Source organism: Argentina silus (assembly GCF_951799395.1).
Source record: "Argentina silus genome assembly, chromosome: 9".
NCBI lineage: Eukaryota > Metazoa > Chordata > Actinopteri > Argentiniformes > Argentinidae > Argentina > Argentina silus.
Window position 1 is genome coordinate 8,748,981 of NC_139663.1, and position 26,260 is coordinate 8,775,240.

General features: G+C 43.8%; 3 protein-coding genes across 3 annotated transcripts; 2 read left to right on the plus strand and 1 right to left on the minus strand.

The window, feature by feature from the left end:
- The first annotated feature begins 8,667 nt into the window (after nt 1-8,667).
- On the plus strand, nt 8,668-11,684 carry ccdc43 (coiled-coil domain containing 43). Its single transcript, XM_083677970.1, has 5 exons — nt 8,668-8,856; nt 9,513-9,606; nt 9,951-10,086; nt 10,275-10,324; nt 10,583-11,684. Exons 1-5 carry the CDS (start codon nt 8,683-8,685, stop codon nt 10,768-10,770), a joined length of 642 nt encoding a protein of 213 aa, XP_083534096.1. The 5' UTR covers nt 8,668-8,682; the 3' UTR covers nt 10,771-11,684.
- Nucleotides 11,685-12,977: 1,293 nt separating this feature from the next.
- moto (minamoto) lies at nt 12,978-17,610 on the minus strand (the record flags this gene model as incomplete). The annotated part of the gene is made up of 7 exons (XM_083676480.1): nt 17,500-17,610; nt 16,861-17,018; nt 16,347-16,451; nt 14,423-16,202; nt 13,793-13,927; nt 13,430-13,610; nt 12,978-13,162 (listed from the first exon to the last, which is right to left on the minus strand). Exons 1-7 carry the CDS (start codon nt 17,566-17,568, stop codon nt 12,978-12,980), a joined length of 2,613 nt encoding a protein of 870 aa, XP_083532606.1. The 5' UTR covers nt 17,569-17,610.
- Nucleotides 17,611-19,455: 1,845 nt separating this feature from the next.
- On the plus strand, nt 19,456-22,409 carry fzd2 (frizzled class receptor 2). Its single transcript, XM_083676988.1, has one exon. It carries the CDS (start codon nt 19,566-19,568, stop codon nt 21,237-21,239), a length of 1,674 nt encoding a protein of 557 aa, XP_083533114.1. The 5' UTR covers nt 19,456-19,565; the 3' UTR covers nt 21,240-22,409.
- The last annotated feature ends 3,851 nt before the right edge of the window (nt 22,410-26,260 follow it).

The following is a 26,260-nucleotide window of genomic DNA, read 5'->3' on the forward strand; positions in this document are numbered from 1 at the left end:
ACACACACGCACACACACACACGCACACGCACACACAAACCTCCATCTCAAGTTAATCTGAAACAAAAAAGCCCAGTCTTCTCCTATGAGACTCATTAGAGAGAAGAGAATAAGCAGAAATAGGGCAAATTTCAAAAACAGTGCATCAGTTAAGGCCTAATATTTACTTGGCACTCACCATGATACACTGTGGAGAGCAATAAGAAAGGAGGAGGTGATTAAGCAGTTTAATAGTCACATCCGTCCTTTAATAGCTGCTTTGATATCCTCCCCCTAATCCACCACATCTCCATACAGACTCCCCCACCAGACACACAAACCTTCTCTCTCTGGTTACACTACCCTCCCCTCAGGCATGTGCCCAGTGCAGGGAAAGCTGGTACAGATGGGGGGGGGTTTCTCCTGCATAGAGCCCATGTCTGGAGGGAACAAGAAGGCAGAGTTGAGATCTGTCAGGTCTTGTCACTGGATAGCAGGTGGCACAGAGATGGAGAGAGGGAGATAATCACCATGTCAGGACAGCCTGATCCTTAGTGAGCAGGCAGAGAGCAGGGGGGCAGAGAGCAATCACATGTGAACACTCATTCTCTCCCTCTCAACTTAACATAAACACATGCAGATAAGCACACACATGCAGCCATGCGCACACAGGAGGGAGAGAATCACCATGTCAGGACAGCCTAATCCTTAGTGAGCAGGCAGAGAGCAATCATACGTGAATGCTCATTCTCTCCATCTCAACTTAACATGAACACATGCAAATTACCATATACACGCATGCACGCACGCACGCACGCACGCACGCACGCACGCACACAAAGGTACAGTTTAGCTGAAGAGGTTTTGAGTGTAGCAAGGCACAGTTAGCCCAAGCATGGCTAATCCATCATGTCTGCACTCCAAGTGTATCATAACCTGCATTCTGATATACTTCATAGCAACTGCTAACCTTGGTCCTGCCCCCAGCTAACCTGGTCCTGCCCCCAACTAACCTGGTCCTGCCCCCAACTAACCCCAGCATGGCAAAATGACCAAGATTAGGACGGAGAGGAGGCTAAACTGGCAGTAAGCTAGTCTCCAGAGTCACTACACCATACCGTACCACTACACCATACCACTACACCATACCATACCACTACACCATACCACTACACCATACCGTACCACTACACCATACCACTACACCATACCGTACCACTACACCATACCGTACCACTATACCATACCACTACACCATACCACTACACCATACCGTACCACTACACCATACCACTACACCATACCGTACCACTATACCATACCACTACACCATACCACTACACCATACCGTACCACTACACCATACCACTACACCATACCACTACACCATACCACTACACCATACCATACCACTATGTATTATCAAATACACTAAAGTTTGAGATTATAATCCTCGTACATCCCCACCACTCTCATCTCTCTCACTCCTCTCTCTCTCTTCTGTCTTTGCCCCTTTGTTTTTCAAATGATGTCCTTCCTCTCATACAGTACGGGTAAGTCAGTGTGCTAGGTGGAGAGGATAGGGGTATCAAAGGGGGGGGGGGGGGTTGTTCATGCCTGGTACGGCACCCTAGTGCGATAGGTCCAGATGGGCTGAATCAATAAGCGATCGCGTACATCTCTCACACTGACAAACAAACAACAAACAATAAGGTGAGAGCAGAGAGAAGGAAGCAACATTTCAGTAAAGGGCCTGGAGAGCAGAAAAGGGCAGAAGGCAATCCTGTTTCCAAAGGGTGAGCTTGTTAGTACAATGCTAGAGAAGGCAGAATTGAAAAGACCAGGTTTGGCCTCTCACACTCACACACACAAATACACTGCCCCTAACGCATGCACATACACACACACACACGCACACACACACTCATATACACACACAGACACACACACACACACACACACACATACACATACACAAACACATACACATACACACACACAATCACTCTCATTGCACACCCCCAGGACTTGGTTCCTGTTACGTCAATACAGAGCATGAGGGAGCACCATTTTCTCTCCTGCCATCTTGCCCTTCCAACCAATACAGCCTCTCACTTGGGGTAGGACGGGGGACTGGGAATGGGGAAGGAAAGGGGGGAGGAAAAGAAAAACAAAAGCGATTGATATAAATGATCTGCCGGCCAAGAGGGCCCCCTGGGCAGGGGCGGGCCAAGGTCCGCTCGATACCAATTGATCGTGGGAGGCCCAGGCATTCGTCTTAATTCTGACTAATTACGGCACTGGCTGACTAGGAGGGTGTTGGAGGGATGAGGTGCTAACAGTGTTTGTGTGTGTGTGTATGTGTTTGTGTGTGTGTGTGTGTGTGTGTATGTGTGTGTGTGTGTGTGTGTGTGTGTGTGTGTGTGTGTGTGTATGTGTGTGGGGCTGGGGGGGGTCGAAGGGACCTCCCAGATTACAAAAACAAGCCCCCGTGTTTACAGAGCATGGAACAAGCAGCGGATTTAGGAAATCAGTTTAGGAAACAACAACCGTCGCCACATTAGTGTCGCTGCCAAGATAATTCCTCTGCCTTTGGGAGGAGGTCCTTCGCACACCTTTTCTTTTATGTTTTTTTTCTTCATCGTATTTGTGTGAGTGCTGCTGATTATCTTCAACCAACTGATAGGACTCAGGTCTGCAGGAGCTGGGAGGCGGTGCGGAGAGACGCTATTCCAGTTCCCCCTATTTCAACAGATATATATCATGGGACCTAATTGGCTGGGAAGAGAAGTCGGGTTCGAACACCGGAACGATTGGAAAAAGCATGATTAATACGGTTGGCGGTGGGTAACACCACGGGAAAAATGAATGGATGCAAGACTCCAATATGGGGATGAGAGGAACAAAGCTGTGGACCCGAGGCAAATTGCTTCGGTATGCAATCATACCAGCCTAGAGCAAGCGAGAGAGAGAGAGAGAGAGAGAGAGAGAGAGAGAGAGAGAGAGAGAGAGAGAGAGAGAGAAAGAGGAGGGGGTAGAGGCAAAGCCCTTTTAAAAAAGCGCTTGGGAGCAGCCAGCGGGTGCTGAGAGCCTGGCTCAGATCTCTATCTGTCTCTCTCTCTGGGGGTGTCAGGGGAAGTGTCACAGAGTTGGAGGGGCAGCAGTGGGTCTACTCTTGCCGTCAGGAGATCTAAATCTCCCACCACACACACACACACACACACACACACACACACACACACACACGCACGCACGCACGCACATGTACAGGCCACACACACATGGAACACTCGCACTCTCATGCTGAAGCACGAGCACAGGCCACATGCACACCATAGAACACACAGACAAAGGAAAGCGAAATATCAGTGAGTAATCAGTGAGTAAAAATGAACAGACAGTCAGGGTATCTATATCTTACAAGATGCCATTGTGGAGAAGAACAAAACCCCAGACAGCCAGCAGTGGCCTGCAACTCTGTCACTCACTCACTTATTCACTCACAGAGTAGAGGTGGTGATACGTACTGGCATATCAGCCCCTCACCCTCACACTGTGACACACAGAGACTACCACTACCCTCACTGGCCACTCCCCACCCCCCACCGCCGGCCCTCCAACTCTGGCTGATTCGTCTCAACGAGCCCTCCAGGCTGTGCTCCGTCAGAGCTGTGTGTTTTAAAGAACAAAACCTGTTGGGTCCTGTCTGGAGATCCTCGCCCAGACTATAAATACAACACTGTCTCCGGCCGCCATGTCGCTTGGCTCAAATCAAATTAACCAATTGAAGTCGACATGTCCCCTGAACTCTATGCTCCTCAGCTAGAGTGTGAAATCCTAATGACTGCTGTGCCGTCAATACCAGTCCACATGCAATTACATCCTGACGAGGACAATTAAGATGAGGTGGGAGTCTAGGTGGGAGGAAATATGAGATGTTTTCCCTAAATGCTGTCATATGCTAGTACTGGAACTAATAAGCAGCTACTCCCATCAGGAAGACGCTTTAGAGCACATCTGGTCAAAGGTCACTACTTTTTAATGCAGCTCTGCACACCTGCTCTTATTTATGGAATTGTTTGTGTTTTAATGTCATTTTACGTGAGTCTTTCATGCATGATTTTATGTTGTTCTTCAGCCTCTAACTTAAGATAATTTTCGGCCATTTTTATGTGATAGACAATAACGTTTTTTTAATTGAATTGAATTGAATTGACTTGATTATGTCATCCAAGTCAATATTGCCAAACTCTTGAACAGCGAAGGCAAAATAAAATCAGCCTCCTACACAGTTTCAAGTAAAGATGTCCACACTTTATTTTTTAACACACACACATACACACACACACACACACACACGCTAACCTACAACCAAAGTAACCTATACTAACAAAGAGGCAATCTTAAAACGTTTTCTTTTTTCATCGACCATTAAGTTGAGAAAAAGAGAGTGATTAACTTCCACCCACTGGAGAGAACACTCTCTTTTTATTGGCCCTCTACAGAGGTCAGAGGAGAGGAAGAGGAGGCCGTCGAGACAGATCATCTCACATAAAAGCTCTGAGAACACAGGTGGCATGAGACTGCACTGCGCTGTCTGTGTGTGGCTGGCTGTCTGTGTGTGTGTGTGTGTGACTGACAGCCACCAGCAGAGTGGGGTTGACTGAGCCCAGGAGCAGACGTGACAGCCCAGACACATAACACAAACAGAGAATACACTCACCCTGTGGAAACTTTGGTACATCCCACCTGCCCCTTCCCATACTCCCCGAACTGTGTTTGCAGTTCTGTCTGACTAGAAAGGGGTTGAGAGGGTAGAGTGTGTCTGTGACTAGCCTGTGAAAGCCTAGCTTTGAGGTTGGATATAGTACCGCTATTGGTATAAATCTGCTGAATTGTTAGTACAAAGCCCAAACATCTTTTCCTCCTATTTGTGAAACCTTGTTTGGTAGACTAATCTTATTTTCAGTCTATCCGATACTGAACCTTATCAGTTCAAATGATAACAATTCAAAAGATATTAGAGCAAAGGCAAAGCTCCAGAGACAAAGCTCTGATCTGCAACACATTTGGGTAAATATTTGAGTCTGCATGTAAACAGTCGCAGTGACTCTGAGGTGTCACCATGACCCTGTCTATCAGATGGTGTCTTTTTAGAGAGGGGGGGGGGGGGGGGTACAGCATGAGCAGAAGGCATTCAATAACACACTGTTCAAACAAAATCAACTTTATAAAGAGTCGGCGTGTGTGTGTTCACGCTTGCATAACAATGCGTTTTTGATTTGATGAGGGAAACATCAACATCTGTTTTTCACATCCATAAACGGATAATGTGAATATGGGAGGTATTTGTATTCCCCAAAAAAATGTCTTCACAAAAAAAAAAACTAACCACAATCTAAACACAACTACCTCTTTCCCTTCCCTCTCTCTCTCTCTCTCTCTCTCTCTCTCCGAGCCCCCCCCCCCCCTCCGCCCAGCCACTATGCCCCCTACCAAGCCAGGTCTTCAATTTAATTCCCCATCTGTGGCCCGCTTGAAATATTATCCCAGAAATGAGATCCGTGACCCTGAATACAGAGTGAGGAGCACCAGGGGGAGAGGCCCAGGGATATGGTCTGATCCGTGGCGTAGATGCACGCCCCAGCAATGGGAGGAGACCTGGATCCCCTCCTAAAGTGGCAGGGCTAAATATTTGCCCTCCTCCACTTGGCTGTCTAGACGTGTCCACTCAGCCCCTTCCCCTCAAACCCCAGCTCGGGAGCTGGCACAGTGAACAAGGCAAGCTGCCAAACCCACGACAAAAAAGTTTCTCCTCACTGCGGAAGGTCATGAAAGTTCACCAACCTGGAAAGAATGGGCTTCGCATTTTGAAAACCTCTGGGCCACCATGAGGGGAGTCGCACACAGCAAACGGTGAAGGAAAAAAAAAAAAATGCTGTCAACCGGTCTTTGTGCTTTCCAACGATTTGGAGAAAGGAAACCTCAGAACTCTAAGAGCGGTCTCCATGGACAACACTGAAATTGCGTTGCATATTCATTACCTCTTTCCACGCTCATGTGGTGAGGTTTTAATTGCTGTGATTCAGTCTAAAGAGCTAGCTGGAAGGAACGACAGCCGGGTCTCTCCAGGGAAGATGGGGGAGGTCCTCGTCAGCCACCACCAGACTCAACCTCACTTCCACACAACAACTAGCCTAACAACTAACAACTGGCCTCATCATCACACACTGGGAAATAACTCCCTCAGCCTCAAAGTTATAGTAAAGCTTTCTCCTCTTTGCCATCATCGGAGTTGCCAAAGAGTCAGAGAGCAAGAGAGCCACTGAGCTACAGGATGGGGGTGACTCAACAGGCATTACTGTCTCTCTGTGGCTACTAAGGCTGGGATTCATGATGGAGAAAATGGATTGAGACAAGGAATGGGATAAGAGAGCAACTAACAATAAAATCCAGCTCACAAACTATTGTCATTCATATCAATCTACACTTGAGAAACGGAAATCAGAGGTAACCAGGGTCAGTCTGCACATTATATATTCTACATATATAACATCACAAGAAAATGATCCCAACCTGGTCATCTAAAAACATTTTCCCAGTTTTACCAGGGATTTTAATTATCAACATAACATTGCATGTACATGCATATAATCTTGAGGAGACTCGTGCCCGCCATTTTGTATGTGTTCTTTCAATTATGTCAATCGAGTGTTGATTCATCTGGAGGCTGGTTTGCTCTGTCACATTGTCACTGGGACAGAGGAGATGTTGACAGAGAGGACATTGCAGATTGAGACCGTAGGGCTATATTCAAGCTGGTGGCGGTTGGAAATGAAGATAGGAGTGTGTGTGTGTGTGTGTGTGTGTGTGTGTGTGTGTGTGTGTGTGTGTGTGTGTGTGTGTGTGTGTGTGTGTGTGCGTGTGTGTGTCTGTGTCTGTGTCTGTGTGTCTGTGTCTGTGTGTGAAGGGAGGGTTGCCTGTGGAGCCGAGCATGTGGATGCCCACCCACTCAGGCCTCCCGGCCCTCGTCACTTTGCATCAATCCACAGCCCCTCGATAAAAATAGGACAGGCGTCCTAAAGCTACGCACTACTGGGGAGAGCGGCATTATGGGTCGACCCTAAGCATCTCTGCCTGAGATATGACTGAGACTGAGCCAGTCCGTTGTCATGCCATCCTGAATCTCTCACTTCTTCCCTCCTCTCTTTCACTCTCTTTCTATAACATACACACACACACAAACACACACACAAAAATCTATCTTGACGTTTGTTGCCTTTCGCTCTCACACACACGCTTACTCTCTAAATCTATCTTGACCTTGTTTTCCTTTAACAATACATACAGCAGTAGAAATGCCTGTACAAAGGCCCCGACTTAACAGGGCTGAAACCCAAGGACCTTAGCAAAGAGGGGGCCGCCCATAACTTTATGGGAACAGCACAGTAAGCTGCCTGCACCAGTGACCACACGAAGCCAAACCACAACACATTTTAAAAATGTTAGGGCTGTGTTTGACAGCATGTGCTTGTCCCTCAACTTACATGCTCAATTTAAACAGTTTGTCAGGATTTAACTAAATATATCTAGGCTATGAGGCAGTATACCAAAATAGAGTGCTGTTTTCACGGCATGCTTACCCATGGCAGCAGCTTCACACTTCATTACTGCAAGGCCAGCGACGTGTGAAGCCATTACACAGGAGCAGTGAGGGAGGAGAGAGGGGCAACTGATACCCCAAACACAGTCCTCCCTGGATGCAAGCTGAGGCCGCACGGAAACCCTCCATAATGTATTCAAACAGCTGCAGTGTTATTATCAGCAGAAAACTACTGAGATCACTCAAAGCAGGAAATATTGCACACCTCCTGACCCCTTGTCTACAGGGGTCCTGAACAACCTGAAGACCACCTACAACAAATCATGTACTGTACTTTCAGTGGGGTCTGCAAGCTTTTTGTTTAGCCCTCCTGTTTTTGTTGGGATTCTAGTATTATTGTTCATGCTGTGTGTCTCTCTATGTAGGCCTGCATGTTTGGATCCTGTTCTAAAGTCTTGTTCCTCCTCCCTGTGTGTATTATACAGACACTACCCCCATGACAAACTTCACCTGTGTGGCCGACACTCGCCTCAGAACACGATAGCTGCCACATAGGAAGATATTTTACCGTAGCGTAGGCCTACATGCACATCTCTGTTTATGTCTACTAACATCATATTTTCAGCATATCCAGATGATGCGTCGACCTTTCAAATAAAGAGGTGTTGGATGTAAAAAGAAACGTACAGCTCTATCAAGGCTCAATTGGTTCAGTCCTGGCAGGTGTTCGGAGCAAGATAAGCAGAATAAAATTAAGTCAACATCATTGAGTTATGAGCGCTATCTCAAACCAAAGCAAGAACTCGCAAATTAATGATTGTTTCTTGCCTACCGAAGACTATCAAGAAATAATCAGTAAAACGGTCTCTGCCTCCACCTAGTGACAAAGTATAACCGCTACTTACTCGCATGTGGGTGGTCAGAGATTTTCTATGGCAATAATCTAAAGAAAGCAATCTTCATATCAGACAGCGCTTTTTATATTTTTCTACGACAATACAAAAGTTTAGGTTTCAGAAACCTCACTACTGACTGTTGCTCACAAACAGGCAATTCACACGGACCGTCGCAAGGTGTCAGAAAGACCCCGTAAGGCCAAGATGGCTGCGCCCGTGCCAGACGCCGGGGAGTTTGAAAACTGGCTAAATGATCGGTTAGACTCCTTGGAGGTGGATCGTGAAGTGTATGGAGCGTATATATTAGGAGTCCTACAAGAGGAGGAGAGCGATGAGGAGAAAGTAGATGCACTACAAGGAATACTGTCAGCGTTTTTGGTGAATATGCACCGGCCGTGCCATGCTTAGCTGCTTAGAACTAGCAAGAACAGGTTGCCACTTGCCTCTTTCCACGGTCGAACTAGTCTAGTGTCAGTAAAAGATATTTGAGAATGTTGCATATAGATATCAATCTCTCTATCTATGATTGTGGAAATTCAGATAGCTAAACACACAATGCCATATGTGCTGATGTTTTCAGAAATGTGCTAATAAACATGCGCTTGCTTGGACACGCAATCATTGGCTACTTGTCATCACTTAGTTCACACACGCTGCCTGTGGCTATCCAACTAGACTTTACTAAGCAAGTTTGAGTGCCTCCAAACCTGACTTGCACCTGGACAGCGAATGTTATATCCATTCTGTCCAGGGCATTACTTAGAAACAAGTAATTGTTGTACTGATTGTAACCATATTTGGTGAGGAATACTCCGCTAACTAATAAGCTAGCCAGCCCTCTCTATTATTAGCTTGTTGTTGTGTGGGAGGCGGGTGGGGTGGTGGCAGGACGGAGGCTCTAGCCTATAGATTAGTAGGCAGCTGTCAGCTGATACACCGACTGTTTTTGATGGATTTGGTCGTGGTGATTACTATGTTTTCTTCCTGATTTAGTTAAACGTACTAAATTAATATTCTCGGTCTTCTTTGCGCAGGAGGATGACAAACTTGAAGATGTCTGCAGTGAGATCATCAGGCAGTGGACAATCGAGACCTGTGCCCGGTCTGCAGCAAAGAGCAACGTCGATGGTATGTGTGCCCAGGCATACCATCGACCAGTATCGCTAAAGATAACGTATGCCTAGTTCATTAGATTTTGGACTAGGCAATGAAATAGATTTGGGGAAGAGCACTTCAACGCTTAGAAGAAAAAGACAGGAAAGTAAACTAATTACTGTCTATTCATGTATTAAGTGGCTAATTACTTTGGCAATGGACAGAAAGCTACGTGTCATTACCATTACTTGTATGCTACAACAGACAATTACTGATTAATGATTGAGCAATGGACCGGTCACCAGCATGACCAGTATGCTATTCATGAAATCAATGATTTGTGTTAAAATGGTTAATTTCTGTCTCTGTGTCTGCAGCTGATGTCCAGGCCATAGCTAGCATGATAGAGAAACAAGCCAAGATTGTGGTGAAACAGGAGGTGGTGTCTGAGGAGTCCAAGAAGAGAAAAGAAGCCCTCCTGGCTCAATATGCCAACATCTCAGATGATGAGGAATATCCTTGGCTCAGTGCTTTATCATCCCTGTTGGGTGTTTTGCCATTGTTTTGGTTGTTTATGTACAGTGCGTCTTTTGCCCCTTCTTAATCATGTAAATGCCATATGGTGTTCTGTTAATGATGCCAACAGTGTTATGTTGGGACTGCAATGAGTTGCACCATGTCCATTTCCTTGACATCAACACTGAAGCTGAAGAAGAGGAGCCATCAGGCGGAGCTGGTCTAAATGAGAAATGTATCCTTTCTATCCCTCCTATTTTACTATGCTCATAAGGTTAGAAGTTAGGCTACCAGTTTAGTAGTGCATAGTGATATAGATGTAATGCAATTATTACTAGGATAAGTAACCTCACCTGGTTAACATCTATCAGGTAACAATGTATTTTAAGAGTGACTGACTCATTGTTTCTATTCAGGCAATAGTTTTGTCTCAATGGACATGTTAGACAATCAATTAGGATGTAGTGTGATGCTCCTTCACTGTAAGAATCAGCCCTGTTCAAGAACACTAACGTGGAGGAAGTGCTGAACCGGAAGAAGCAGCAGCGGGACCAAGCCCGTGACGACTCCCAGAAGAAGAAGGAGACAGACAAGATGCAGCGCGAGAAGGACAAACTAGCCAAACAGGAGAGGAAAGACAAGGAGAAGAAGCGCACACAGAAAGGGGAACGCAAAAGATGAAAAAAGAAAAATGACACTTTGGATATTGTCACATGAAATGTTTCATTATTGGACAAAAACATATGTATGTTGACATCTATTGACGCCTATCCCTTGTTAATTACATTAACATGACATCATTAGAACATGAACTCAATGCCTGAAATGTTTTACTTTTACCCCCCCCCCCCCTCCCATTTGTTTTCTAAATACTTTTCCTTATGATTTAAGTGTCTGTGTGGTGAGTAAACCAATTGTTGTCTATGGAATACATATAGTCCTGCCTCAACTGAATAAATAAAAGCAGTAGCAGCTCAATGGAAAACTGCTGGAAAAAATATGATACAGTAGTCTTCTCCACTAGCAATTGCTAACCTGCACAAGCTCTTGCCTGTAACCTGTCAGTAGGTCTACTATGTTGAAATTCAATTGCAGAATTCTTTACTATGTGTATGAACAGTTTCTTTCAACAGAGAGATGGTTCACCTGGAAAATGAAATAATTACTCATTCAAAAGATGTAGCCTGGAGGCCCTTTGCCTGGTCAAAGTGATATTCTGCCCTGGAAAATGTTTTAATGGCATACTAACTGTAGAACCATTGCATATACTGGAGAGAATAGTGTGGACAGGGAAGAAATAACCTATGGATTTGTAACTTCATAACTCACTCAAACATGGAGCTGCTGCTATACACTATGTGCCAATGTCTTGCAAAATGTCTTTAATCTCTACTCCATTTGGGATGGTTCACCAAAGGCTCACACATGTTTAATACATTTAGTTTCGCCCCCTTCTTACTTACTGTCTATGCACTCTTTTTCAAGAATACAACAAAGTTGTGGTTTTACCTCAATTATACCATGTACAACGATTGTTCAAACAGCAATGGGGTTCATTTATAACATCTTTTCAAATAAACAAATGCCATTTTCAAGACTGGTGCTTTATTTTATTTATTTTTTTATTTTTAACTAGAGAAAAAACTAAATACATAAAAGGCAATTTTCATGAAACATTAATTTCAAACAGGAACCTTAAAAATACAGGAGTTTGAACCTTTTATTCCTGTCATATATCTGTGTCATACTTCATTGATAGTGGTCATCAATCAAACATCATTGTTATATGACCTTAAGGTGTTAATATTCTGTTGTAACTTGGGAATTAGCTAGAAGTAGTGTGATTAACATTAATATAATTAATTTCAAAATAAGAAAAACATCAAACAAGATCAACAACCAATACATGTCTTGGTCCAGTTCAAATTCCTGACCCATTTAGAGTAAATTAAAACAGTTCTCTGACTGTGGTGCATTTCAGGTTAACAGAGGAAACACTCAAAGCTTCAAAAGTTGACGATTGATTAGTGTGTTACCATGGAATGTGAAAAAAAATTGGTACCATTACCATGTTCACTCAACTTAGGAAAATGCAATTATTACTTATGATTCACAATTATTTGTTCTTAAGAAATATACTGAGAACAGAATATCAAATTACATTTGAATAAATAAGTAAAACAAGAAAACATTCAACGGACTGACATGTTTGAATAATCATAAATAGTGTAAATAATATTCTGGCTTTACAAGATTCCCATTCTTTGAGATATGACACTAATTAAACTGTCACAAAAATGCTTTTAAGTTATATAGGATAAATTATGTCTTAACGCATTTCATATATGAATTCCTGAATCCCCATGAGCAACTATGGATAAAAGCAGGTCACGAAGGTAGCTAAACCTTAGCTCACATCACAATACTGATGAATATTGTATTGTAATTGATTCTACAGTGATCACCACTTCGCAGATAAGACATTTCTGATCAGGCTTTTAACTCCAATAGAGGCTCTTTTAAAGGGGAATTGCTGGGGCTATAGGGACTATTGGGATTCTCAATTCAACAGCATAATAGAATTGTACTGCCATTTAAACAAATGCAAACTACAGTAAATCCCAGTTTTCCCTTTACATTGTTCCATCAAACTTTTTCATCTTGAAGGATCAAACATTTTGATTCTATTTTAAATAATATTGATAATATCATCAAACTTCTTAAACGTACTCAAACTGAGACTACCTACAGGAATTAGTGTGCTTTATATAATGGTGCAATTAACACTTCATCCACACACATCCATGCATCCAAGGTTCTCCTCACTGTTCTTGCTTTCAGCAAGATCATGCATGAACGTGTCCCATGTCAACTGTATGGTGAGGGCATTAGAACTGCACTAGTCTTCTCCCTGGGCTGCTATCCTCAGAGGTACACTCGCTGTCTCCTTGCTCGTCCAGCTTCTCGGTGGTGGATTTGGGAAGGGTCATCTGTAGGGCACACCACAGGGCAGTGCGGGACTTCCTTGTGGTTGCACAGAGCTCCCTCAGTGCTATGGCAAGCAGCAGGATGTCTATCACAAAAGAAGCATAGAAGCCAAACCTGTCATTTAACACGTTCCTGTTGTAGGCCTTTCCATTAGAACTGAGCAAGCTGCTCATCAATAATACATGAAGGCAAAAAAGATAGTTGAGCACCTTCCCAAGAAAGAATATAGAGGGTGCCATTGAATCACAAATCGTGATTTGTGGAATAATACAATATTGGAAGTTAAATGCAGGGTGAGCTTAAATAAAACTAAAGGAAGTGGTTCATTCATTCCATGGTAGTGTTGAATTACCTCTGTCCTCTCTGAAATGAGCACCACCCTGCCTCTGCCTGTTGGACGTGTTGACAAATTCCTCCTTGCGTCTGGCTTGGGTAAAGTAAATAGCCTCTAGGTGTCTGTCCAAAGCTGAGCAAATGTTGGCATGGAGGGGGAAGCTGCGAACACGCTCCATTTTACCCAGAAGGCTCACCACCTAAAATGTAATAAAACAATTAATACTACAGGTAAAGGTCCGCAAATTAATTTGAAACACTTGCTTTACTACAGTAGATGGGTGTCAATATATCTCACAGCAGCTGTTGCTCAGATGGATCTACATAAATATCCTATTTTGTGACTATAGGCAATTTAAAAGACAATAACTTGAAATCTCACCCTGGCCTGTTCTTTTATCTGGTCCACTATGAGACGGTCGACTCTTGAAGGGTTTGGTGGGATCTTGGGAAGGGCACTGCTGCTCACAGCTGAAATCCGTTTTCCTGGATAGCTCTTGGTAAGGATGACCTCTGTCTAAAACAGAAAACACATAAAGAAAAATGTAACACCAAACAATCAAACCATACATACAAAACATAATACGCTAAGATATATTATAAGCAAGTAATATACAGTGGTGACATGAGCAGAGATGTACTCCTGCTTTGGCAATCTGGGATTGGTAAATCCATTTTTTGACTTTTAAATTAATGATGTATAGCCATTGATTCTTGAAGAATATAACTTGCCTTATAAATGCCTCATGAGATTAGTTCAACTGTCTTGCCCCATCAGAATCCAAAATATAAGCTTATTTGTCTGGTCCTTGCACTCATAGCTCCGTCTATGATTTTAAGAGTGGTTACATTTCGCCAGTCCTGTCCCTCAGCTGTTTACCAAAAAGTGGTGGGGTGACCGCTTTGTTATTGTTTGAATTCAGGATTGCCCCCTTAACCCTATCCCTAACCTTAGCCAATTTGCATGTTCTTTCCACACTCTTAAAATTGGGCTCATATTCTAAATGCTCACCTTCTTCCTCTCCTTCTCCAAGAGCCTCCATTGCTCATAGCACTCCTCCAAGTAGAAATGGAGCTGACTCATGGGTCCTCCTCGGTTCCTCATCATCCTTGGGGACCTGATCCCCGTCATCCCAGGAAACGGACCCTCTCCACCAGATCCCATCAGGTCATTGAGGTACGGGTTGAAACCTGCAAAGTCACTGTCTGGCAACAAGTCACACAGGTCCATGAGAGGAACAGAGCTGCCATAAAGGAATGAGGATCTGGAGTTGTAGTTCATCGGCACGTGGCAGGAGGTCTGTCTATGATCATTCACAGGGTACATGTACGGCAAAAAGGGTTGGGTCTTCCCGGCATTGACCGTGCCATTTCCTCCTCCAAATCTCTGAGATCCATACATGCTTCCGAGTAGGTCGATGTAAGGGTTCTGTAGGAGCCCCTGTTTCTTATCCCCCTCTCTTATGTGAGTGCCTGTCTGGGGCCTTGGCTTCCCGTCAAAGTGCTGCTGGGTGCATCCCTCACCCATTAGACCAGCCATATGCATCCTGTTCTTGTCCAGCTGCATTTCAAAGTCACCATCCCCAGCTCCCCTCCTCAGCCCATCCACACCTGTCCCAACCTGGTTCTGTCCTGCCCGGCTGTGGAGAGTTGGCCCATCGCCCTGACTATAATCTGGAATGCATGATGCACCTCTCTGCATTTGGTGGGAATGCTGCGGTACAAATTCTGACACAGAGTGTGACAGCATTTTGGACGGCCCAGATGATACACAGTTTCCTCTTGGCTGCTTGAGTTTATTCTGCATCTGGTTCTGTTGGCTGTGATGGGGAGCATACTGATTCAGGCTCGGGTTCATGGAGTGGGAGTTGGGTCCTTTCTGGGTGGCCATCTGATTTGGGTAAGAGCTTGGAGGATTGAAAGATGCAGAGAGTGCTTTTGGTTGCTGAAAGTACTCAGCATGTTGTGGACCAAACCCAGATGTATCTGTAGAACCAAAGTCACTCTGCAATGGCTGTTTCCTTGATCCTCCATCAGTCTCTCTTTGTACTGCTCCAAGCTCCCCTCCCAGTTCCTTTTTGAACTGTATGGTTTGAGTGCTGTGCGCTGGCATTCTGGAGCCGGTGAAATTCCTCTGTTCAGTCATGCTGTCTTCATATTGCATCTGCACTGTCTGTCTGCTCTGGTGCTCCCTGCCACATGAGTTGTCCTGCTGCTCACCCATCATTAAAGCCTGGATATTGCTGGCCAGCTTGTTGACATCTTGCATGGTATATTGCTTGGTCCTTCTGGGCTTGACACTGCTTTGGCCTGAGTACTCTTCATAGTACTGATCCAAGCACTGGCTATTCATCTTGTTCTGGGGTGCAAAAGCATCAGTGTGATCAGAGAAAGCATTCAATGAACCACTGAACCCTCCAACCTTTTCATTTGCATTGTACTCCTCGTGTTTACTCTGTCTAGTCTTTGGCAGGTAGGAGTTCCCCACATTGGGCATGTGAAGACCTGGCGGCTTCTGCACTTCTTTGGTCTGTAGGGAGTAGGTGTCCATGTCTCCATTGTAGGAAGAGAAGAGCCACTGCTCACTGTCGTCAAAGCCACTGAAACGCTGGTAACACTCTTCAGAATCTCTGTTCATTGACTGTCCTTGTGCTTTATTGAAAGGCTCAGAGTAAACATGGTTTGGCGGAAAGGCTGAGTGGGGCTGAATTTTCGACTCTGACTGGAAGTACTGTGTACAATCCTCCCTCATTGAATTAGGAGACCAGACAGATTTCAAATTGGATGATGTCCTGGAAGAGGAATTGAGAACTTAAAAGTTAATATAGTACACTTCTAAGGTGATAATTAGAGTTGGAGTAATCTAATCTATTGATTCAATGTACTTCTGATTAATTTTTAAATTGTACTTGTAATTTAAAGATTAAATAACTCACTCTTCAGTATAGTAGCTGTCCATTTGATCAGCCTCTTCCAAGATATTTGACACCAGCCCATAGAGATCAGCTTGACTTCCACAGTCATTTCCATCGGTGAGGTTCCTTCGAGATAAAAAAGGGTAACAGTTAAAACTTGTAAATATTTTACATTTTTTAAATATTGTTGACATATAATTCAGATAGAGTGGCGCTTGTACATTTTCACTTTAAAAAGTTCAGGCCTTTGGATAGTTTTTCCAGATTATTAAAAGTTCAACTGATCCTCAAATGGTTAGTCAAAGAGGATAGTGGAAGGCAGGAAATGGGACATGCTGTGGGTAATGCTGCTGCTATCACCTAGTATCAGAGTGCTAACAGTGCACACTCGTTGCTATGCTGTTTTCATAAATGTCTCTGATTTCAGAACACATTGACACTTTTTTTATTAGACTCCCAATAATTTCCCAGAATATCTCACACAAGAAACTGCCTGTCACCTGCCTGTCTCATCTGCTGACCAACGTTCATTTACCTGCTTTTAACATTGTTCTGGGTGCAATCAATGAATTGATATGGATCATCATGAGCAGACCAGGGTGTGTAGGTTGTGTGAGGCTCCTCTGGCAGTTGGACATCAGGTAGTGGAATAAAAGGCTGTGACAACCTTCCATTGTCCCCTGTTCCACAGATCTGTAAGATAATGAAGCAAAAATGTATTAAACCCTTAACAAAGGGTAAGTGAGATATACAGTAGGTGATAAGTTGACAATATCGATAATCTCAAATAAGTTATTAAAATAAATGAGTGGTCCTCAATACTGTTCCTATGTATTTTTGTTTTAACATATTAAATTGTATGAACGTATGAATGAATTGTATGTATAAATTGTATGTTTTTCTTATCACAATGCACTTTGATGTCATGCTTTGTATTATATATTATGTAGGCTATTTTTATTTTTTGTCATTTGATTGAATGTAATTTGTTAATATTGTTATATAATGTTTAATTGAGGAGTGACATTTTTTGATAGTTTTCTAACCCTACCTTGATAAAAAACAAAACATTTTACATAAGTCAATTTGGATAGGACATGACACTTCCATTAGGCCTATCATTCTTTCCTCAGACATTGATGTTCATATTGAAACCTTATTGAATACATCTCACCTGATGCTTGTATGAAGAAAAAAATGAATCTGAACCAGATGATACGCTTTGAAATCGATCAAACGCCATTCTCACTCCCCTTGTACTTGCACTGATTCTACTTCTTACTGCATTATTGACCTGGAGAGAAATTGATGTGAAAAGACATTAAAATGTAACTACATATTATGGTATGGTAATAAATAACATTCAAAACCGGCAAGTTAGGCCAAGGATAAGGATACCTCGCTATAACCAACAACCCATGACCAAATGTTGGTCGCAACAGCCCATGTACGCTAACCTAACCCTCAAGTTAACCTACACATGATCAACGAGAGCAAACGGGTTAGACTAATTCCTGGAACAACATTTCAGAAAATTCTGACAAAACAGTCATGTCACGAGACAGGTATTTGAAGCTATATCTAGCTTTGATATATTGTTTTGATCAGATCACTGCACTAAAATAAAATATCAATGAGTGCTCAACTATTGGTGAGCATGTGTTCAGCTACCGAAACTCGATGTTCACATTTCAGGAACTAGACTTACCCATCGCTAGCAAGTAAAGATAGTTGGCTCGACCTTGCCAACCAGGGCCACTACTAAGTTTGCTTTACAAGTTTTACAAACCATATTTACTGAAGAAGTTGAACAAAAACAAAACAATTTTTCTACTAAAATATGTTGATGATAATTTTCAATGTTGAGTCTCACTTCATCTTATAAAATAACGCTTTAAATACAGTTATAGCCAGATCTAGCTAGCTAGCTATCCCGATGCTGCCATGGCATTTACTGGCAGTGGCAATCTAAGTTTAGCTAGCTGCTTACCTCCATAAATTCGCTGACTGGCACTGAAGTTTTTTTAACAAGGTTTTTACAGATTAAATATTCACAATTGATCACACAGATTAACAAAATAGCTAAAACTGTTTAACGTCACAGCGCAATGACAGAGTAGAAAAAAACGGTGCGGGGCAACAGTTATTTGATCTCGAGCTTGCCTGTTGCTCTTTGGTTACTAGAAGTCTTCGTTCGTTGACGCCTCGACGGTGCTCGAGATCGGCAAATCAACACCCGCGAAGTATTTTCTCTCTTCTGTCCCGGGTGTTCATTGGTCAATGTGAAGTGTTTGTATCCAATGGGCATCTAATGGGGGATGGGGAATATCCAAAGGGCTTAGCAACTGGATATTTGCAACTGGATATTTGCAACTGAAGATTTTGAAGGCCTAAATGTCAATTTGTATCTGAATGAACCCAAACAAAGTCATTTCATTTTAATCTACTACTTTTTTCTCTCTCGCACATCATACTATTATTGCATATTATAAATAATCTATGTACCTTTCCAGTAGGATTCTGTTATGGTTCTATGACTGGAACAACACATTTTTGACAAGCACACATTTCTGACATTCTCTTAAACCATGGATAAAGTCCCTTCCCATGGATTCCTTTTGGCCTGGAGATGGAGAAGCACTGTTGGGTGTATTTGTATTCAATAAAAAAGGTATTCATATCGGGGGAATAGTAGGCTATAGCAGTTCACATTACATCACGCAAAGTTTCAACGTTCATAGACACTCGGTTGTAACTGTATTGATCACAAGAGGTCGCTATCGATCTACTTATTTTTTGCTTTGGTCATTTTTAAATAGGATGTTCTTTGCTTTTTTCTGTGAGGTTGCAAGAAGGCAAGCAGATAAACACGACGTTAACGACAGAAAGACATATAGAAAGAGTCGTTTCTCAAACAAATTGTGTTTCAAAGTTGATATGCCTGCGGCACACACTAGCTACTGCTTGGATTGGTCAGTAACACATTTTGGGAAGGCAGGGGTGGAAATCTGTTTCAAGACCCCCGTATCCCTCCTCCTCCTCCTGTAGAAACCAACCCACTGGGAAAGTTGCAAGGGGAACTTGAAACAGTTTGATTGGGCCATGCGAGTTGCACAAAGGAAAAAGTCAAGCAGCCCATTCACCAGGCGAGCAACAGTTTTAGCTTTGAGTGCCTTTATCCGTGTGCTAGTTGCGTTAAGTTCCTAATGCTTACGCATATACATAGGATATTTGCGTTTCATGATTTTATCCGGCTTTACGATGAAAATGAATTTTCATATGAGTTTCGCTACAATTGTAACACTCGTACTGCATTCCTTGGTATCAGCGCAGTATCAAGGGGATAATGGAATTGCTGTTCCGGACCACGGATTTTGTCAGCCTATTTCAATCCCGCTATGTACGGACATCGCTTACAATCAAACTATAATGCCCAATCTGGTGGGCCATTACAACCAAGAGGACGCGGGACTTGAGGTACATCAGTTTTACCCTTTGGTAAAGGTGCAGTGCTCACCGGAGCTCAAATTCTTTCTGTGTTCCATGTATGCGCCTGTGTGTACAGTTTTGGAAAAAGCCATTCCACCGTGTCGCTCTATATGCGAGAGGGCAAAGCATGGCTGCGAGGCGCTCATGAACAAGTTCGGCTTCCAGTGGCCAGAGCGTCTCCGATGCGAGAATTTCCCCGTGCTTGGAGGTGGGCATATTTGCGTGGGTCAAAACGACTCGACTGCTACTGCCCCACCCGTCCACATGCCAGTCCCAGGAACTCCTGGTGTCCACGTCTACTCCACACCAGATAGGCCCTTCCGTTGCCCAGCTGTGCTTAAAGTGCCCTCATATCTGAATTACAAATTTCTGGGGGAACTGGATTGTGCAGCACCATGTGAACACTCTAGGAGCAGTGGGGGGTACATGTTTTTCAATGATCAAGAGATTCAATTTGCACGCATTTGGATCCTCATCTGGTCATCCTTATGCTGTGCATCCACCCTATTCACTGTAACCACCTACCTAGTGGACATGCAGCGCTTCAAATACCCAGAGCGGCCTATCATCTTCCTCTCTGGGTGCTACACCATGGTCTCTATAGCATATATTGCTGGCTACTTCCTCGGGGACAAAGTGGTGTGCAATGACAGTTTCACTCCAGAGGGATATAAAACAATTGTGCAGGGGACCAAAAAAGAGGGGTGCACCATCCTCTTTATGATGCTCTACTTCTTCAGTATGGCCAGCTCCATCTGGTGGGTCATTCTGTCACTCACCTGGTTCTTGGCTGCAGGCATGAAGTGGGGCCATGAGGCCATAGAGGCCAACTCCCAGTACTTCCACCTGGCAGCGTGGGCGGTACCTGCGGTGAAGACCATCAGCATTCTGGCCATGGGGCAGATAGAGGGGGATGTGCTCAGCGGGGTCTGCTTTGTTGGCCTCAACAGTCTGGATCCTCTGAGGGGGTTTGTGCTGGCCCCCCTCTTCATTTACCTGTTTATCGGGACCTCCTTCCTGCTGGCTGGTTTTGTGTCTCTTTTCCGCATACGCACCATCATGAAACACGACGGGACCAAGACGGAGAAGTTGGAGCGCCTCATGGTGCGCATTGGGGTATTCAGCGTGCTCTACACAGTCCCTGCCACCATTGTCATCGCCTGCTTCTTCTACGAGCAGGCCTTCCGCCACCACTGGGAGCGCAGCTGGGTCAGTCACAACTGCAAGGGCCTGGCCATCCCATGCCCTATGCAGTACACCCCCCGCATGACCCCCGACTTCACTGTCTACATGATCAAGTACCTCATGACCCTCATAGTGGGCATCACCTCTGGTTTCTGGATTTGGTCTGGCAAGACACTCCAGTCTTGGCGCAAGTTCTACACTAGGCTCACAAACAGTAAACATGGAGAGACCACTGTGTAGAAGGCTAACCCATGGGACATCTTTTTGGTTATTTGTTCGAATGTGTTTTATAGTGCGTTTGTTTCCTTTTTTGTTAACTTGCTGTCAGAGTGGTACTTTTATACAATGATCAGATACTGCCAGTATTTTCCTTGAACTTTGACTGAATTTTTCTCTTATCAAATATGCATGCCAAAATTCAAGCTTGTAGGAGTGGGGGGTGGGCTTGCCCAAAGGACACTGTTGCTGATCTAAGAATGATCCAAAACCTGACTTTCTGAACAAACAACAAACATGGTTACTGGGTGCCATGTGCTGAGTTGTTCTCCTCCCCCACTCTGCTCCTGCTCTTTTTTAAAGATACCAGCCATAAAAACTCTCCAGTGAGAGTGAGAATCCAGCTGGGAATACAGTGAGTGGGGGAAGGAAGCCTGAAAGGATGGCCATTTTAACTTTGTTTCACTCTGTGAACATGTCAGATGTAATTAAATGCAACTGTAAATAGTATTTGTAAAGATATGAAATTATATATTTGTATTTAAAGAAAGGAACTTTTTTTGTTTTTTTTGACAGCCATAGTGCTTGGTTAACTTGCACACCCCCTCTGAATGGAGCCATGCTCTTGTCTGTGTCTAGGCTATATATTTTTCTGGCAGTCTTTCTACGGCACAACACATTTGAAGTTTCTCATCTGTCAAACACAGATCTGTAATCATTTTCCCTCAGATGCATCAAATCGGGGAAGCTGTGTGTTATTACAGATAGTCTCTGGATGTGCACATTCCCTACTTGGCTCCTCTCGCTCCCCTTCCTCTCTGGTCTCCCCTCACTAATAAAGTGCCTTGGATCTGAGAAGCAAGGGAGCTTGGGTGTAAGGGGTAAAAGCTAGAGGGAAACTATCCACTATCCATGCCTTTTAGTGTGTAAAAACTATTTGTCAATAATCAGCTTTTTTTTTACCAAAAAGTTACCAGAGACCACAATAAGAGACCCTCCTTTTTGTAATGTGTTCATGAACTGATGGGTTTCACAAATAGAAAAGTATCTCTCAATGTTTGTTGTGAGAACTTGTGATGTGAAAAGTGGTGTGAATCTGGCAACCCCTAATGAACAAATGTATTTCACATGATAGAAGGGGGAAGGGCGGGTGACGACACAATAAAAGCCACATGATTTCATGATTTTTTACAATTGCTGTCTTTGTGTGTCCTTCTGTGAGTCTGGTATCGTGTTGATGTTGATGTAAGATGCAGCCTCTAAAACTGGCCAGTCTATTTCTAATGTAACCAGATTCAGCCTGAACACAAAGTAATAATGAGGAAAATGTAGACGTTCCTTATAATCCATCTTCAACAAAAGTCTTTTTTCCAGGTGTATTTTTCTGGTTGTAGCTAACAATTCCCCCTTTTGGAAACACAATCCAAATGCTCTGCATTAAAAAACATCACTCTGCCTCTGGAGAAAGGGATATCACATTTCTACTCTATTGTATGTTCTGAGGGCTGGCAGTTTCACGGTCTGGTCCCAATACAATGCCCTTATTTAGTCCTAAGTCATTCAATTACGATGATGAGGTGCTGCAAGAGGCCCTAATGTAATGTGGCCTTGCGCACAAGCGTGTGGCTATGGGTGTATGTGAGGCCTCATTACGTGTTTGTCAGTTGCTCTGACTATCTAACTATCTGTGTCTGTTGTACACTCCCTCTCCCTTCCACTGTGACTAAAATAGGCTTATTCTCATGGTCTCCATCACGTTGCCCTTGCCACCATGTTGACAGTTGAGTCATACCTTAACATCTGTTAGCTTTCAGACTGTGTGGCGACTGCCATGGAAATGCATTACCCGTGGCTCTCCACGGTATAGGGCATGAGGTAACATGGATGTCTGTTATGACATACCCTTAGAAGGCATATTAACTTCCAACTGTGAATACAAATACAGAGTGTGTTTCGTTGTTTGTGTGCTCAGATCAGATTTGAAGGGAACATAAATCTCTGCATGTGAGTGTGAAAGGAAAATAATGGTGTTGGGCTTCATGGAGTATTTCATCTTTCCAAAGTAAAGTACACATATAATACCGAGCTGGAATCCCCCAAGTGATGCATGACTGAAACTGAACCTCCTCTGAGGTGATGTAATGAAATAAATGTAGTGTTGGAGAAAGTGGATACTCCCATGATCCCTAACACCTCAAGCATTGAGGCTTGGAACTATACTTGAGAAACACACACGCATACAATCATACTGTATGTAGTCACAGTACAGTTTCAGAAAGGATACACCTATACTGTTCATTACATTTTTTCGCAAGTAATCTTGAAAAAGTTTGAACCTACTGTGCCTGTAGACAGCTCCTTCTCTCTAGCAAACTTGAAATCTATCCCTTGGTCAGATAAGACAGACACTTTGTTTTTCTTGTACCTCACTGGTAAAGAGGGGAACCGTGTGTGGCATGGAATAAGGAGTAGGGTTGTAACAACAGACAAGTAAGTGTGACTTAGGATAGCAAAAGAAATGGCGCCTTGTTGGGGGGTAAAAAAGTTATAAATCTACCTGTCCCACTCCTGCTCTGCCCCTCTGGCCCCGCCCCTTTATCCCCAACCCCCCTTCCCCTCTTTCTAGCCCCCTTTTCCTTCTCCGCTCAGATGAATGGGGGGAATGCAGTGAGTCAGTGGAGCAGCACTGGGCCTTGGCCCAGTGACAGACAGTCTCCTGTGTGCTGCTCACATCAAAGGGCTGCAGAAACCTGACTAGCTCCTTGTAAACAGGGCCGCCTGGCCTGAAGGCCCGCTTCCTGCGCTTAACTCAACTTAATGGCTGGCTTGTTTGGTTTTTCACTGAAGCAGAGAGAGAGACGAATGAGGAGTGAGGGAGAAGAGGGAAGGGGGGAGGCGGGTGGGGTTCTGAGATTGTTCTAAGGGTGGGGAGGGGGTTTGGAAGGTATTTTGGAAAATTATATTTAATAGGGGTGCTTTTTTCTTTCTCCAAGAAAAACTAAAAAGAAGGGAAGAAAAGAAGAATCAGGATGGGGAAAGATGTTGTTGCCATATTGTGAATCCGTAGACATAAACCTTGGCTTTTGGACCCTTAGAACTAACTGGAAACAGATGGCCAGATTCACTTTTCAGAATGTTTTGAGTTTCTCCAGCAAAGCCCTTTTCACTTGATATTGTCTGTCAGGTCCTACTAGCATGACCCAGCAGGAAGACTGCATAAGCTTTACATGGATTTCTACCTGACTGGCTATAGCACATCTGTCCTTTGTGTGTAGAAGCAGGCTGACTATGAAGTTATCAAGCTGAGACGATTAAATTCCCAAAATGAGGTAGCACTCTATGTGGGTCAGATACTGTAAAGCTTGTGACCGGATTTTATGAGGCAGCTTCAGTATGTCTGTAGATGTGTTCTCCCTCTCTCTCTGTTTGCTGATTTGAGATCCATGCAGCCGATTCCTCCTCGAGGGCAAGAAGGGACAGGCAGAGTAGTTGGCAGAAAGAATGCTCTTAAAATGTTGTCTACGTGATCTCACCCTGATTGAAAGAAGCCTTCAAAGTGTCAGAAAGATGGACTATGTTTTTCATCTGAGGTGTCTGTATTCAAGCTGTTGGTGTGGGTCCACTGTCTACCTGTGGATGTGGTATTTGTTGTTACGAAACTGTTGGAAATGATTAGGAGGCACTGTTCTACTGGGTTGTACAATCAAAGCTAGAAGGGAAGTACAGAGACAAGAGGGGTGAAACGATTTTTAAGAAGGTTTGGGGCGGACAACAGAGGCAGAACAGGAAGGAACAGAAGAAAAGAAGAAGAAAATACCTCAACTCGGGTCTGTTACTAATCAAGTCATGGGCCGATCTCAAAGAGGAGAGTCATGCTCTGAGGGCTAACGCTCAATTAGTCATCGTCAGACATTACCCCAAACTAAATGGGGGCAGTTGAGATTTTCCAGACCTCACGCTATATCTCTATATCTCACTCTCCCTTGAAATCATAAGAGGAAGTCCAATATGTTCCCGTTCCTCCTACCCCAAGCATGGATTGCTTCCTGAGGCCACCTCACAAGTAGGGGGAGGGAAAAGAGAGATTTGGCAGCAGAGAGGAGATTCAAATGTGTGTTTTAACTTTATTTTCAGTTTGGCTAAACATATTATATATTCTCTATAGCCATCTTGAGTATCCTGCAGTGATGTCTCAGTCTCAGTGATGTCATGCTTTGTTCATGTGCTTCTCTTTGAGCCCATAAACAAACTGCCATGAAATGCAGCTCCTTATAATGAATGTCTTGGATATCCTGTCCTGGGTTTCTCGGTTATGTTGTGAGGCCTTGTGGACATTTGGATTGAAGAGCCAGTTGAAAGGTTCACTGATTCCTCGGCTGGACACTAGCGAGAGGGAATATTTGTGTATCTGAACAAATTGTGACCTTTTTTTCTAAATAGCATTGAAATAAGATATTGAATTAATCTGTACATTTATATGTTTTTAAATATCTCACTCCCATCTCATTGAGTGGAGCTTATGGGAAAATAAATGAGAAAATAACTTTTACTTGCTGGTGGTGAGTATCGCATGTGTTTTAGTGTTCAGAAGTTGTGTTGGCAGAAGAGAATAGAACAGAAGCAGCAAGCAACTGTGGTAGAGCTTCTAGTCCACTTCGTTTCCTCCACCCCCTCCATAGCTCACTCTCAAGTTTCGCGCACACCATTTGTCTGGGTTTTTATGACCCAGTGAGTACACAGGCCACTCAGAGGTGGCTTGGGAAAGATAGATGGGTGAGGCCCAGGAAAAAACACACACACACACACACACACACACTCAAACGCAGATACATACACACACACACACACACACACACACACACACACACACACAAACACTTGAGGGAGACCAACTCTTCCTCTGCATGGGTAAGTTGTCCTCGTCCCAGCCCCTGTCTTTGAGAGCCTGGTACTGGGCGTGTGGTAAAGAGAGAGAGGGAGCGCCCCAGAGCTTCTCCAGCTGCTGCACAGAGAGGTGCCGACAGCTGCGTTACGGATATTTTGGG

What these genes read in the sequence shown, in the direction of transcription:
- ccdc43 (XM_083677970.1), top strand. Translation starts at nt 8,683, where the DNA reads ATGGCTGCGCCCGTGCCAGACGCCGGGGAGTTTGAAAACTGGCTAAAT. An exon ending in GAATACTGTCAGCGTTTTTG is followed by an intron (nt 8,857 to 9,512) that starts GTGAATATGCAC and finishes TTCTTTGCGCAG; the next exon opens with GAGGATGACAAACTTGAAGA. An exon ending in AGCAAAGAGCAACGTCGATG is followed by an intron (nt 9,607 to 9,950) that starts GTATGTGTGCCC and finishes CTGTGTCTGCAG; the next exon opens with CTGATGTCCAGGCCATAGCT.
- fzd2 (XM_083676988.1), top strand. Translation starts at nt 19,566, where the DNA reads ATGATTTTATCCGGCTTTACGATGAAAATGAATTTTCATATGAGTTTC.